The 13,583-nt window shown below is 38.0% G+C and overlaps 1 protein-coding gene across 2 annotated transcripts in view; it reads right to left on the bottom strand.

Annotated features, from left to right (window-relative positions):
* The window catches only part of Kctd8 (potassium channel tetramerization domain containing 8), a 251,625-nt gene extending 241,353 nt beyond the window's left edge, over positions 1-10,272 (bottom strand). Inside the window, exon 1 of one of the 2 annotated variants that reach the window (XM_074042341.1) lies at positions 8,923-10,272. In XM_074042341.1, coding sequence (XP_073898442.1) covers positions 8,923-9,880 — 958 coding nt within the window. In that variant the 5' untranslated portion in view covers positions 9,881-10,272. The remainder of the gene's footprint in view (positions 1-8,922) is intronic. The other variant, XM_020151093.2, reaches the window with a different exon arrangement.
* Between the last annotated feature and the right edge of the window lie 3,311 nt (positions 10,273-13,583).

Here is a 13,583-nt window from a genome sequence, read left to right as displayed (position 1 = left end):
TAAATAAAAGTGACTAAATCAGAGGTATGAGTCAGTATCTCACAATCTTTTGATTTTGTAGTTTTTATATTTCTGAGATATAAAAAAGTAAAGTAACACAAAATAAAACATATCTACATAATATTAGAAGCTGAGCCTGTAGCCCAAGGACTGCGATTGACAAATTCTTATTCTTATTCTATATTAGGATTAGGATTAGAAGGACTAATTCCCCAAACCACCATAGAGAGGACGCCAATAATTCACAACTACCTATCTACTTCTGCCCACCATTCACTGTAAGGTTGCAACAAAGTAACTTTTCTTATCAAAAGTGGAAGTCACTTCAAAATTATACGCCTGAATCCTTATCCTCCACCTGCAAAGAGCAGTGCTAGGTACAGCCTTCACCAACCAGAAGAGAAGGTTTTCAAATATTAGAGTATTAACTCTGAATAGCTGCCAACATGCATGTCATCCCAGCGATGGTGGGAAGCTTAAATAGGCCAGTGTGGACAAAAAGCAAGACCCTATGTCTAAAAGAGCCAGAGTAAAAAGGACTGAGACATGACCTAAACGTTCCCCATAGCCTTAAATAATTTCCATCAAATATCAGTATTCTTATTATGTCAGTATTGACCAGTAACAGCACTGGACTTGGAAGAATGTCTTTTTTTTTTTCCTCTGGGGAAATAAAGAACCAACTATAATAAAGTTTTCTAATATTTTACTACTTATGTTATATTTAGCAGTTCAATAATTTAAAGAAGTAAAAACTCATGAGTGATAACAGGACCCTTTGTAGGAATTTTGAATAGGTATTGGTTTTCATTTCCTCAAAAAAAGAAAAAGAAGGGCTGGGATGTAGCTCGGTGGTACAGCGCTTGCCTAGCATGCCTGAGGCCCTGGGTTCGATCCCAGCACCAAAAAAGAAAAGAAAAAAAAAAAAAAAAAACCTCTCCCCAAAAAAAGAAAAAGAAATCTGGTACTAACAGCTAACAATGCAGAGAAAAGTGCTGGGCTACATACATTGAGGTCCTTAAATTAATAAGTGACTGTAGTTAATTCTTATTGACCATTTAATTTGTGCCTGATACTATTATGTTTTGTATGGATTACTTCATTTAATTTTCATAACAAACCTATAAGGTAAATACTACTATTTCCTTCTCATTCCCTTCAAGAGGGACATGAAATTATGTTCCCCAAAATCTCAAAGCCAGAGCCAGAAATTTTCAAGGAACCTGACTTTAAAAGTGTTTAAGGATTTGCTTTTCAAGCACAAGAAATTCTGGCATTGTCCCTACCTTAACGCAGTTCTGATCTCCCTATGCTACTTGTACAAGAAGTTAGAAAACAAGTGGAATGCAAAATGACATGAGAAAAAATAGAAAAAGACCACGTTCAAGGCTTTTGTTATTATAACTGATGGTAAAAGAAATGGAAATAACACAACTGAGTGATTAAATCACTCAGTATCCTGGTGATTTGAAGTCAACACTATGTTTCTTCCTTATAGTCTTTGGTTGTATTTCCATTTTTTATATATAAATATTTTTAATAGGAGAAATGGTATAACATGGTAGAAATAACACTTTAATTTAAAAGCTGAACAAACACTGTGCTAGTATTAACTAGTGAATAAGCATCAAGGTAAAAGGCATCCTACTAGTATAAATCTGTGTTATTATTGCCAGCCAAGTTTGCTTATTTGTATTAACTAGCTTGATATGAGGTTAATAAGTCTAGGTAAAAGTGATTGTTGTTTTATTGATCATTAAACAGTAATACCTTTTACGTGTATTTTAGTATGCCTTTTAAGAACTGAGTGGAGATTATAATATAGAGTTAACTGGTTCCTTTACAAATACCTATCACAGCATCTGTATATGTTTACAATTCTAACAACTTCATTTATAAAATCCTTGTAATCTGTAACAGAATAAACATTTTATTTTCATTTTTTTACAGAGCTATGTAACAACTTGCGAAATTACCTCTGGTTTTTGTTTGTTTGTTTGTTTTTGCTAATATGCCAAATAACCCCTCTAGAACATAATTCACAATCATAAAATGCTTAACAACTTGCGAAATTACCTCTGGTTTTTGTTTGTTTGTTTGTTTTTGCTAATATACCAAATAACCCCTCTAGAACATAATTCACAATCAAAATGCTTACTGGGATCATCTTAAATTGAAGCGCTCTGTGTTGTCCATATTTATACTGTTGCTATAGCCTGGTAATTGCTCAATAACCATACTTTAAACTGAATAGAAACTAAATCTCAAATTCAGTACCTATTTTACTGTAATCTCCAGTATCTCTAGTTTACTCTTTAATCCACACATTCTTTCAGAAAACAAGTATTTATTCAGTTCTCAAGTTGGTGCTAGCCATTTTGCTGGGGGCTGAGAACACAAAACTGAGACTTCACATAAGCTCTCAAAGAGAGAGAGAAAGCTTGTGTGGAAGAACAACATGAAAACAGACATTACATAAGCAGGAAAGGTAGTGGGGTGCCCTAACTAGACTACAAAGAAAAGACAGAGAAGGGCAGAAGCTCCCTTGGAGAAGGATTCTACAACAGGGTTTATTCAGCATTGTATGATGAACACCAGGGGATACAACAAAAAGTCAATGGACCAGGAACTAAATTTGTAAGCCATTTAAACTCAGCACAGAATACTTCAGTTATTTTCATTTTTGAAAATTCATGATACATCTAAATTTATACAGTAATTATAAACTTGTACAGGGGCTAGGGATATAGCTCAGGCCTAGCATGTGCCAAACTCTAGGTTCAATCCCCAGCACAGCTAAATAAATGAATGAATGAATGAATGAATGAATGAATAATAAATAAATAAATAAAACTTAGTTAACAGGAAGAAACCAATGATAAGAAGGATAGATACAGGACACCTATATTCAAGTCAGCATTTAGAACTTTTAATAACAGTTACAATTTACAGAGAATTAATTTACTTATTAAAGTGATTAAATCCTAGAAATATGCCATTCTAATCTTGCTAACCCTCACCACTAAAAGAAATTACCCACATGTCTTGTAGGCTTCTGGCTACTAAGTGTAACTAATAATCAAGTGAGGCTTTATAAATGATACCTGTAATTAAGCAGAAAGTTAAGGTTAATCTGAAACACTACTTTCCACTACCTGAAATTCTTCATGTGGACCTCCATAAGTTTTTAAGACTTTAAAACTATTGAAAGCCAATCTCAATACCCAGAAAGTATTTGATGAGTTTTGACCCTCATTATACCAAGTATATAATTTAATAGAATTATCCAACATTTAAAACTAATGAGAAACTATATATAATTAACAAAAATGGTTTCAATTAAAACAGCCTCTTCATTTTGCCACCTTCTAAGAAAGCAATATGTAGTACTGGAGGCAAGCCTCAAGTGGTACGGCACCTGCTTAGCAAGCAGGAAGCCCTGCGCGTAAAACCCAGTACCACATACATAAAAAAAGAAATATGTAAAATGTGTTTTATTTAAAAAAGGTAAAAATTCATTTCTAGTCTGTCTTAGCACTGTCTAAATTTGTCAGCTGGTGAACCCAAAGGTATCGCCAGTTTATCAAATTTATAGGCATTATTGGTTCCCCAAAAAACACATTATAGGTAGACAATTGATTTATTTTCTTTAATTTTAAGAACATTCATGAATATGGATGGTAGTTTTAATAAACAAAATAACCCTTTCAGCAAGCAAAAGACATAAAACACATATTTATTATGCTTTATGGAAATTTTGCCTAGATCAAAATTAGCTTCACTCATTAACTGTTCACATCATTCTTTTTTACTTACAGATCTAAGTTTTAAGAGCTCAACATACACTGAAATAAATTTTTAAATAAACTGAATGAAACAGGCATCATTTTTAAATGTTTTAGAATAAAGGCTTTCTTCAACTCATAGTGTCTAACAGTAGTATCAAGAAACTTATGTCAAGCTCAAAGAATGTTATAAAAAATAAGCAAAGTAGTGTATGCAAAACACTGATCACAAAATTAGGTGTGTAGTAAAAACTTTTATAGCAGGTTCTGAGTTTAGAGAGAACTGACATTTTTCATAAGCTTTTATGGAAAATAATCAACACCAATATTTATAATACAGTCTGTGTATGGCAAAGGACATGTAGTAGACTTGTGCTATCGAAGATGTCAACAAAAATTTTAATGTCATGGGAACAGCATCACTAAATGTAGAAATGTATTAAACATATAAAACAAAGCAAAGTAAAAGCAGACAACATAGAAATGATAATTTTTATAAAAATATGGTTTTCATCTACATGTATATAAAAACTTGAAAGAACGTGAATCAAGAATTTATTAGTAGTTACCTGTAGTTTTTTAAAACTTTTATAAAAAATGAATACATTACTTTTATGAAAAAAAAAAAAAAAAGAGTACCTGTATTTGTCTGTATATTGAGAACATTTGAAGTTGACTCATGGTAATTTTGAAATACACAATACATTATTATTGACTGTAAAGAAAATTAACTATAAATTAATATTCTTGTAAATGACACATATGCAATCATTTTCACACTTTAACAACTTACGGCAATAGAATGGATAATAATTTGATACTAATTTCAAATGTATTTCTTTTTTTTTTCCAAAGAGTTTTTTTTAGGTACTGCACGCTCACAATTTACATGCACACACAACAAATTCCCAACATCTTAATCTACAAAAGAGAAAGAACCTTGCCAAATAAGGCTTGCAGCCATTCCACTTTCCAGCTTCATTATCTACATAAAGGTTGATCCACACAAAGCTATAATGGAGGGGAAGCTAAAGCCACAGAACTCTGAAGAAAACAAATTTAGAGAGAGTCCTGTGCCAGACATAAAAGTCCAATAATGTCCTTACACATCAGCCAGTGTCATTCACATTCTCAAACTTCATGAACTCCAAGGTTTTCATCATTTTCTATCTGCTCCACCACTGGAACTGGATACCTGCACATACACATTGCCCAACCAAAGTAAGACTTCAAAATTTGACACACTATTGGGAAGAGGAGAGGAATATATCAGTACTACCTTTGCTATAAACTTACTGTTTATGAGAAATAAAGGAAATACATGTGAGCTTGAACCATGAGTGACTACATATCACATCCCAAGCTTGTAAGTATCTACTGTCTAAGAAATATGTCTACAAAAACATAAAATGCCTTAATCTCTCATTGTTAAAAACAGCTAGAACTACACTTGCTAGTCATCTTCTCCCACCAAAAAGTAGAAATTACATCTGTTTTTCCCAAGAGAGGATAATCCATCTTCAGTATTAGAAGAGTAATATGAAATTTAATCACACTAGCATATATTGCAATTTGCTAAAAAGACTTGATAAATAATGAGTGAAGAAAGAGAATAAATAACAGTGTCCACGTAGTCAAATGAAGCTGGTATTTAATGTGTAATATCTTGTTTATAACCTTGACCATAAAAACCCAATGACTTGGATACAAGCACTTAAAAAGATATGAATCCAGCTTGGTACTTATCAGAATATATTGCCAAAGTTTCAAATAGAGGGGAGTGTTAAAACACTTCTTGATCCTGAATCATAAACAGGTTCTGTTAGAGTTGATCCATAAAAACAGCAGGAATTTGATTAGAAAGCCTAGTGAGCTGGTCTGAAAAATTCAAGTTTTGGTAAACATGTTAACTATCTCATAGGTTGTTTCAAATTTCTGAAATATATATGTATTATTTAATTGAAAAGAATTTCTAATTATTTACAGTTAAATTAACTATGAATCAAAATATATGAATCAAAAATTCTATGAATCAAAAATAAAAGTTAAATGTCAGCAAAAATAAATTCTTTAGAACGTTACTCAAAATAGTAGTTACTAACATTTGTTAAACTTTTTCATGTGTCAGGCTCTGATTTAAGCACTCTACATCTATTCTTAAATCCTATAAAAATGGTACTATGACAACCTTCATTGTACAAGAAACTAAAACATAGAACAAGTAAGTAACTTAATTAAGATCACATATTTGGCAAATAGCAGTGTTTGGGATTACTGAACCATTTTCCCTAAACCATTTGCCTCTCCCTTTCTATTGCAGAAACTCAGGAGTGGTAGCTAGTGAACACTAAAACTGATGTTCACACGTGCAACAGAAATTCTATCATTTCTAGAGCAACAGCGAGCCTCTAAGATCCTAAGATTAAATGTAACTTTAATTTAAAGAGTTTAAGATGACTGGTACATGTATTATGCACTAAAAACATTATGCATCAAATAACTATTTGTTGAATGAACTGCATCAATGAGAAAATAAAAGGTATTAAGGTCTTTTCTGCATATGAAACATAAGTGGAAAAACAGTGTCATCCAAAAATTTTGCTTTTATGAATATTGCCAATAATCCTTTGAAATAGAGACTTGTCAAACAAAATAATTGTATTTTAGCAACATCTAAACTAATGAAAAGATAAAAAACTTACAGTGTATTTTCATTCACCAAATATTTAAAGGAAACCCATTCAAAATAATCTGTGAAAATAAAATGCAAATTCTATAAAGCATAAAATAAATATATGCATACTAGTACTCAATAAATTTTATATCTAAAATTAAAATTGACACCTACATTTGGTCAATCAATGACTTCAAGATCAATGACAACTATACTAATTTGGAATTGTATACTTTCCCCTAAAATGAGGGAACCAATAAAGAAGGATTCATATTGCTTCCTTAGGTTTCAGGAAGGGTTATGAATAAATCTCAGTGCTCATTAGGAAAGCAAGTACTCTGCAGGTGGTTATTCATAATAAGACTATTTTATTTTATATTATCTCTAGTTCCAGTACTAAGACAGAGCCTGTGTTTCAAATACCTCTCAAATTACCTTAGTAGTTAAGTTGGCAATTATCAACTTCAACATATAATTTTAGGGCATTTTTTTTTAACTTAGAGACAAACTGTTTTCTCTTCATCCTCAAAGTAATGAATAGCCTCATGTTCACAACTTTTTAGGGGAAAAAAGAAATACCAAAATTTTGAAAATGTTCTAAAAATTCAAAAACTTAAACTGTGGAAAAAACTCATGCTTACATGTTCTCCAACAAAAATCACTAACCGAAAGAAAGGCAAAAGTTCATTTCACATCATTTCTAAAATGGTCATAAATGTATCTTTGACGAACTCACTTAAATGTTTAAAAGTCTTTGAAAAATTGTTAAAAAATGTCTGATTGTTAAAGGACAAAGTGTTAAAAAGTTAAAAATATTTTACTTGCTTCATATATACTGAAGAAATGCAAATTTTACATGAACAGTAAACTACTATTTCCCATTATATATATAAAACAAATAATATAAATAAGACAATTGGAACCAGGCATGGTGGCCTGGCTGTTAATCCCAACATTCAACATTCAAAAGGCTGAGATAGGAAGACCAAGGATTCCAGGCCAGTGTGTGCTAAATAGGGAGACTTTGTCCCAAAAAGAAAAACAGTGTGGCTTATATCTACTAATTGACTGGAAACTTCATTTGCTTTTTTGTTAAAATGGTTTTCTCAGGAAATCCAACACTATTTAAAAAGACACCTAACGGTAATAGCTTATGTGCTGTGTTTTTCACCCTACCTCACTGTTAGCAGAATATACAGACAGAGCCACCTTCTAATCAACATTGCATCTGTGTTAGGAAAGGTCTCTTCCACTTCTCCAGTCAAAATACAGTGTACAAAATGATTCAATTTCCCAACAGAGAATGAATTTCTAAAACAAACACAATTAAAGCTGGTCTGTTTCCATTACAGGCTTTCAGTGTTCTCTCCTTAACAGTACAGTTTTAAAGCTTCCTGTGTCTTGCCAAAGGAAAATGTTTGCCAAACAATGTGCCTGCTGCCATCCCAATTGGCTTTTCCTTTGTCCAAAATCACCTACTAATCTTTGCCCACCTCACTTTGTACTTGTCACTGAGAATGGTGCCCACCACACCCCGATTCTACTCATAAACCCTTGCAGATTAAGACTGTGGTATTTGATGAAGTTTTGAACCCCATAGAGCCTCCTCTAGAAGTATAGAACAAATAGCATCTTGCCAAATCTTTTCCCAAATCCTCTCCCTCGTTTCAGAAAACCTCTGAGGATTCAACCTCCCTTTCACACTTGAGGTGCTCAAAAAGGAAAAAAACACGCATACACACACATCCCTCAGGATCCCGTTTTGTAATCTCCAACCCTGAGAGATGCACACAGACATCCAAACTCTCAAGTTCTTCCTGTGCTCCCCTGCCCTTAAACACTGGCAGTTGGCAGTTGGAGTCTGCCACCAGGAAGTCTGGCTTTCTATTGGTCATTGGAAACCTCTTTCCCACCAGCCGCTCTCGTACCCAGGCCAGCTGAAGGGCTCTAAAGGTAATCATCATGTCCTCTCTGGCTCCCTTCCAAAACCACTAGTATTTGGCACTCCTGTGCACCTACAAGGAAATGATCCTGCAATTGCGCGGCAATGCCTGGGTGTCCTCCCGCGCCTTGGAGGAACACCCCTGAGAGCCACATAAATTGACCCCAGGAGTCCCATGAAAGTGGACAGGAGGAGGAGGAGGGCCTAAACGCGTGGCCTTGGGGCCCCATCTCCCCTCTGCCCTCCGCAGTCCAGGAAGCCAAGAGCATCCAGGAGCAGGGCGGAGCAACAGGGAAAGATCAATAAAGTTAAGGAAGAGCAGTGTGTGTGGCTGAGTTTGAGGAAAAAAGAGGGGAGAGCTCTCAGAAAGGGTTAAAGTGTTAATTGTGTCTATTGTGTTATTGTGGAAGATCTGCTCACATTAGTAAACCAGCGCCCTCCCGGGACACGCCCGCCGGGACAACCCTTCCGGGGCTGCAGCCAGGCTCGAGAGCAAGGAGATGCTTGGGTTGCAAACTTACGGAAAAAGATGTACTCAGTATAGCTGCTCCAGATCTTGTCGTCGCGGTACTGATTGACGAAGGCGGCCGTGCCAGAGGAGTTACACGCCACCATGTGGAAGCCGGCCTCCGACAGGCGATCGAACGCCTGCTCCAAGTAGGTGAACTTGAGGTAGAAGCGGGACGTGTACTTTTCAGGCTGCCGGTCTGGGTCACGACTCTCATTGAGTGTGTCCCCGAAGACTTCCTTGGCCAGCGCTATGCGCCCGCACACCATGATGCGCGCCACACGCCGGAACTTGGCATCCGCTTGGTTGTCACGGACCGTGGTGTAGGAGCCGCGGTAGCCCAAGGTGAGGAAACCCGAGCGCTTGTCGGGCATGCCGCCGCTGCCACCACCGTGCGCTCCGGGGCCCGAGGGTGCGGCGGCCGCCGCCCCGCGCAACAACAGCGCATCACTGCTGCCCTGCGAAACATTGTCCTCAAGGTCGCTCTGGCAGCCTTCGTCGTTGAGCGAGTTCTGTTTGGTGACCTTGGGCGAGAGCAGCTTGACCAAGTCCGTAAGCTGGAAGTACTCGGCTTCGCGCAAGAGCCTCTCCTTCTCGGGGAAGTGCTCGGGCAGGGCGAGCTGCTTGTCCCGCAGGTAATCCAGCACGTACCTGAAGAGGAAGCCGTCCCGGTCGATGAAGAAGCGCGCCCGGCTGTCCCTGGGCAACTCTCCCCGGCGCCGAGCGCCGCCCCGGGGGCTAGAAGGCGAGAACATACTGGCCAAAGTGCTGTCGGGGACGCTGAGCAGCGTCGAGTGCTTGGTCACATAGACCTGGCCACCCACGTTCAGTTCCACCACCTCGGGGAAAAGCGAGGGTGCGCAGGACCCCGGAGCGGCGACTGCCGAAGCGCCGGGTGAGCTGGACGAGGTGACCATCTCGCTAATTGGCAGGATGGTGCCGCCGCTGCTGCCCGTGTCCTTCAAAGCCATGGTACCCCCTCCCTCCGCCGGCCTGGTGACCCCAGAGAGCAGCACTTTTTGGCTCCTGTACCCCTCACAGCCCCCTGCCTTGTGCGTGCGCCTGGGCGCCCTGCACCCTGGGGCGCGATGCTCCGGGCGGGCAGCGCGACTCAGGGCTCCGGGCAGCAGCGGCGTCGCCCGAGCTCCATCGGGGGAGCGATGCGCCCGAGTGGAGCTCCGCGGGAGCGGCGGCGGCGGAGGCGCACGGAGAAGCTGTGCTCCTTTGGGGCGCCGGCGGGGAAGTGTGAGAGAGACTTGCAAGAGGCTCTGGGGCTGCGGCTCGGCTCCCGGCGGGGGGGACAGGAGGAGGGGCCGGGCCCGAGCAAAGAAAACTCGCAGCCCCAGCAGCTTGCGAGCGCGCCGCGAGCCCCGAGCGAGCGCGGACGGTGGCTCTAACTACTCGCAGCCCGGGTGGCGGCACTGACGTCAAGCCCCAGACTGGGACCAGAGCCACAGCTGTCATTTAAAGAGATAGACTCACGCGTTTAGATGCGGGACTCTGCCGCTAGGGGGCGGGGCCCAGGGCCGAGCCTGCAGGAGATGCTACCTGGGAGCCAGCCTGAAAAGCTTAGAGGAAACCACCAAAAACAAAAGGGACAGCATCTCTTGATCATTCATTTCATTCCCTCCTTCCGTCTGTCCCTCCCTCCTTATCCTCTCTCTCCTGCTTCCTGTCTTGCATCCATCCTTCCTTATTTTCTTCCTGTATGCCCAGTAAAACTAGTTTTTTAAACATTCTGGCTAAGGAGCACGCAGAGAAGAGGCTTTGATTATGACACAGATGACAGATTCCTAGTCTGAAATTACTACAGATATTGGCATTAAGCAGTGATTGAAAAAGAAAAGACAAAAAAAAAACCTGTTTGGGAGGGAGGTTGACTGTCTCCTAGTGGCTTTGTGATATTCTTTGAAATGAAAGGCAAACTCCCTGTTACCTCTACTAATATGCAATTTCACAATTGCATATTTCACTGCATGCTGTGCTCCAGTTAAGGATTTATCATTCTAAATCTGATTTCATTTCGCAAAACAATAATGAACAATCTGTAACTGCAACTTTCTCGATAGAAAAAAATCGATTTCACAATATTTGACTCATGGTAGATGCATCATAAATGTTCATGTAGGAAGGGATTGTGCTGAAGAGCAAATGTGCTCTATTTGTTCCTTCTTTCTAATCCTGATCTCCTGATAGATCCCTTCTTTAATCTCTCAATTTCTCTTTAAACTTTTCAGAGTAAGAGAATGTCTTATATTACGGTCTTTATTAGCTTTCTGACCCTTCAGTAGTTAGGTCACAAATGTATTTAAGCCCACTTTGGTTTCTATTGTACACAGCTCAAGTACATACTACAAAGTCAGCACGATTTGTGAAAAGTGGGACACTCCCCATGGGAGAGTTAACTTGCTGTCCACCTTGGGACACAGCTTTGTGTCCAGAAACATAAAGAATAGTGGACTTACAAACTACAAAAGCAAACACAGCACATTGTGACACCAAATATCTTGTTTCAAAAAATGTAACAATATTACATATGAACTTTATTAACAGTTAAAATTCTATATAGGATTTAATGTTTAAAAATCCCTAAATGCCTATCTATGAGTCTTCCTCTTCAAATTCACAAAGATAGTAATGGATTTAAAATTCAGTTGTAGCCTTAAATTTCATAAATGATTGATTCATTGTTTTGGGGGCATTTCAAACTATAATTCATCAATCCTTACAAACCACATCCACAGACAATGTTACATTAATTTTGAAGTTTGATTACCCAAGTCAGAGAGAGCGTGGTGGACCAATGAAAGGACACAATATACTTGCCAAAAGACTAAGACTTCAAACTGGGTTTGCTATATACATATTTATGCAATTCTCTTATGCAGATCTATTGCCTCATACCAAATTTATAAACCAATTGATCAAATTAAAAAGTAAAATTGATTTAAGCCTTTAAATCTTTTAAAGGCTAAAACTATGCATTGAAATAACCAGAAGAAAATATATTAGTTTCTACCTCATTTGAAGAATAAGAAAACATTTGGATGTTTTCAGGAACTAAAATAATAGTTCCTGAAAAAATGATTTGATAGAAGCTTTATAACCTTCATAGATGAATAAATAATAGGGCCTCAAACCAATACTAATGAAGCCCATCTATCATGAGGTAAATATCTCTAATGATAAGTATGGTGCACACCATAGAATTTTAATGACGTGGCTGTATAATAAGTTTGAATATATATTTATGAATATGAGGTCCCCAAAATTATCAGATTAAAATCTATTTTCTATTTTAATTATAAAAAATATACTTATGGTCTAAATTAATCACCTTAGAAATTCATAATGAATTGCAGTGTGATATACTGCTTTTTAAAATTATCCTTTCAACATTGATTGAACTTTTCTTCTTAATGCCTTCTGTCCCTATTCCTCTCACTTTCACACCATCTCCTCTCTATGCCCACTAAACAAATTCTAAAGCAAACAAATATAGGTACAGAATGTCTTTACTTGTTCTTCTTTCTGCTGGGGATCCCTTTCCTCTTCCACTAGCTCCCTCAGCCTTTTGAAAATCCTGTTTATTTCTTGCTTTCAAGTCTCAGTTTCAACATTATTTCCTTTGGAAATCTTTCCATTTTAGATTTTGTGTGTGTGTGTGTGTGTGTGTGTGTGTGTGGTGCTGAGGTTTGAACCTAGCTCCTTATGCATGCTTAGACAAACTCTCTACAACTCAGCTACATCCCTAGCCCAAATCTTTTTCCATTTTTCCATTTTTTATGCTCCTTCCTAAAGTGTTCCCACAGGATCCTGTTTTGCACATAAGACACTAAATTGTCTCCCACCAGATTGCAGGTGTGGCATATAGCCTTATCACTACTCTATCTTCAGAGCGGTGCCTAGTACATAAGAGTAGCCGCTTTCTCTTTGTTGAATGCTCACTGCACAGAAAGTGTTCATATTGTAAGCAGATGACAATCCATCATCTATGTACTAACCATCAGACTAACCATTGAGATTGCAGAATGTGAGATTTGTTCCTTCTCAATTAAAATCAAGACAAGTGAGAACAGTCATCAAAATAAACTCAGACCTAAAAAGGAAAGGAAAGCAAAGAGATGAGCAGGATAGGAGCAATGCTTTTGGTGCAATCACCATTAAATACCATAATCAGAACCATTTTGCTCTAAACCACAGGGATCATTAATGTTCTTGAGACCAATTTGATCACAAATATGGGTCCTTGAAGATCTTCCGTTGCTGTGCAAAGGCAAGGCATCAAATTTCTCTGGGTAGAAGCTATACTAGAATCCATTTCCAGCACAATTTAAAAAACGCAGCCAAATCTGTGTGGTTCTAAAAGTGCAGAAAACAAGTGATAAAGGACATAGTGAGTCCAGAGTATGGCACATAAATAATTTGTAATTTAAAATAATTAGCTGAATATTCCTTTACTAGGCAGAAAGCTATAGAAAGGTAGGAGCTGTTGTATCTGAAGGAAGGACAAAAAAGGAACAATGAGACTTAGAGTCACATAGAACTTGATAAAAAATCTAACTTTTTTCCTTACTGGCTCTGTGATTTCCAAGTTACTGAATCTCTGAACCTCAGTTTCCTCTTGGGCACAATGGGAATAATAAAGACCACAAGATCCTCACTTCACTGATG

This window comes from Castor canadensis, chromosome 9, assembly GCF_047511655.1.
Source record: "Castor canadensis chromosome 9, mCasCan1.hap1v2, whole genome shotgun sequence".
Lineage (NCBI taxonomy): Eukaryota > Metazoa > Chordata > Mammalia > Rodentia > Castoridae > Castor > Castor canadensis.
This window is presented reverse-complemented; position numbering and strand designations above follow the sequence as displayed.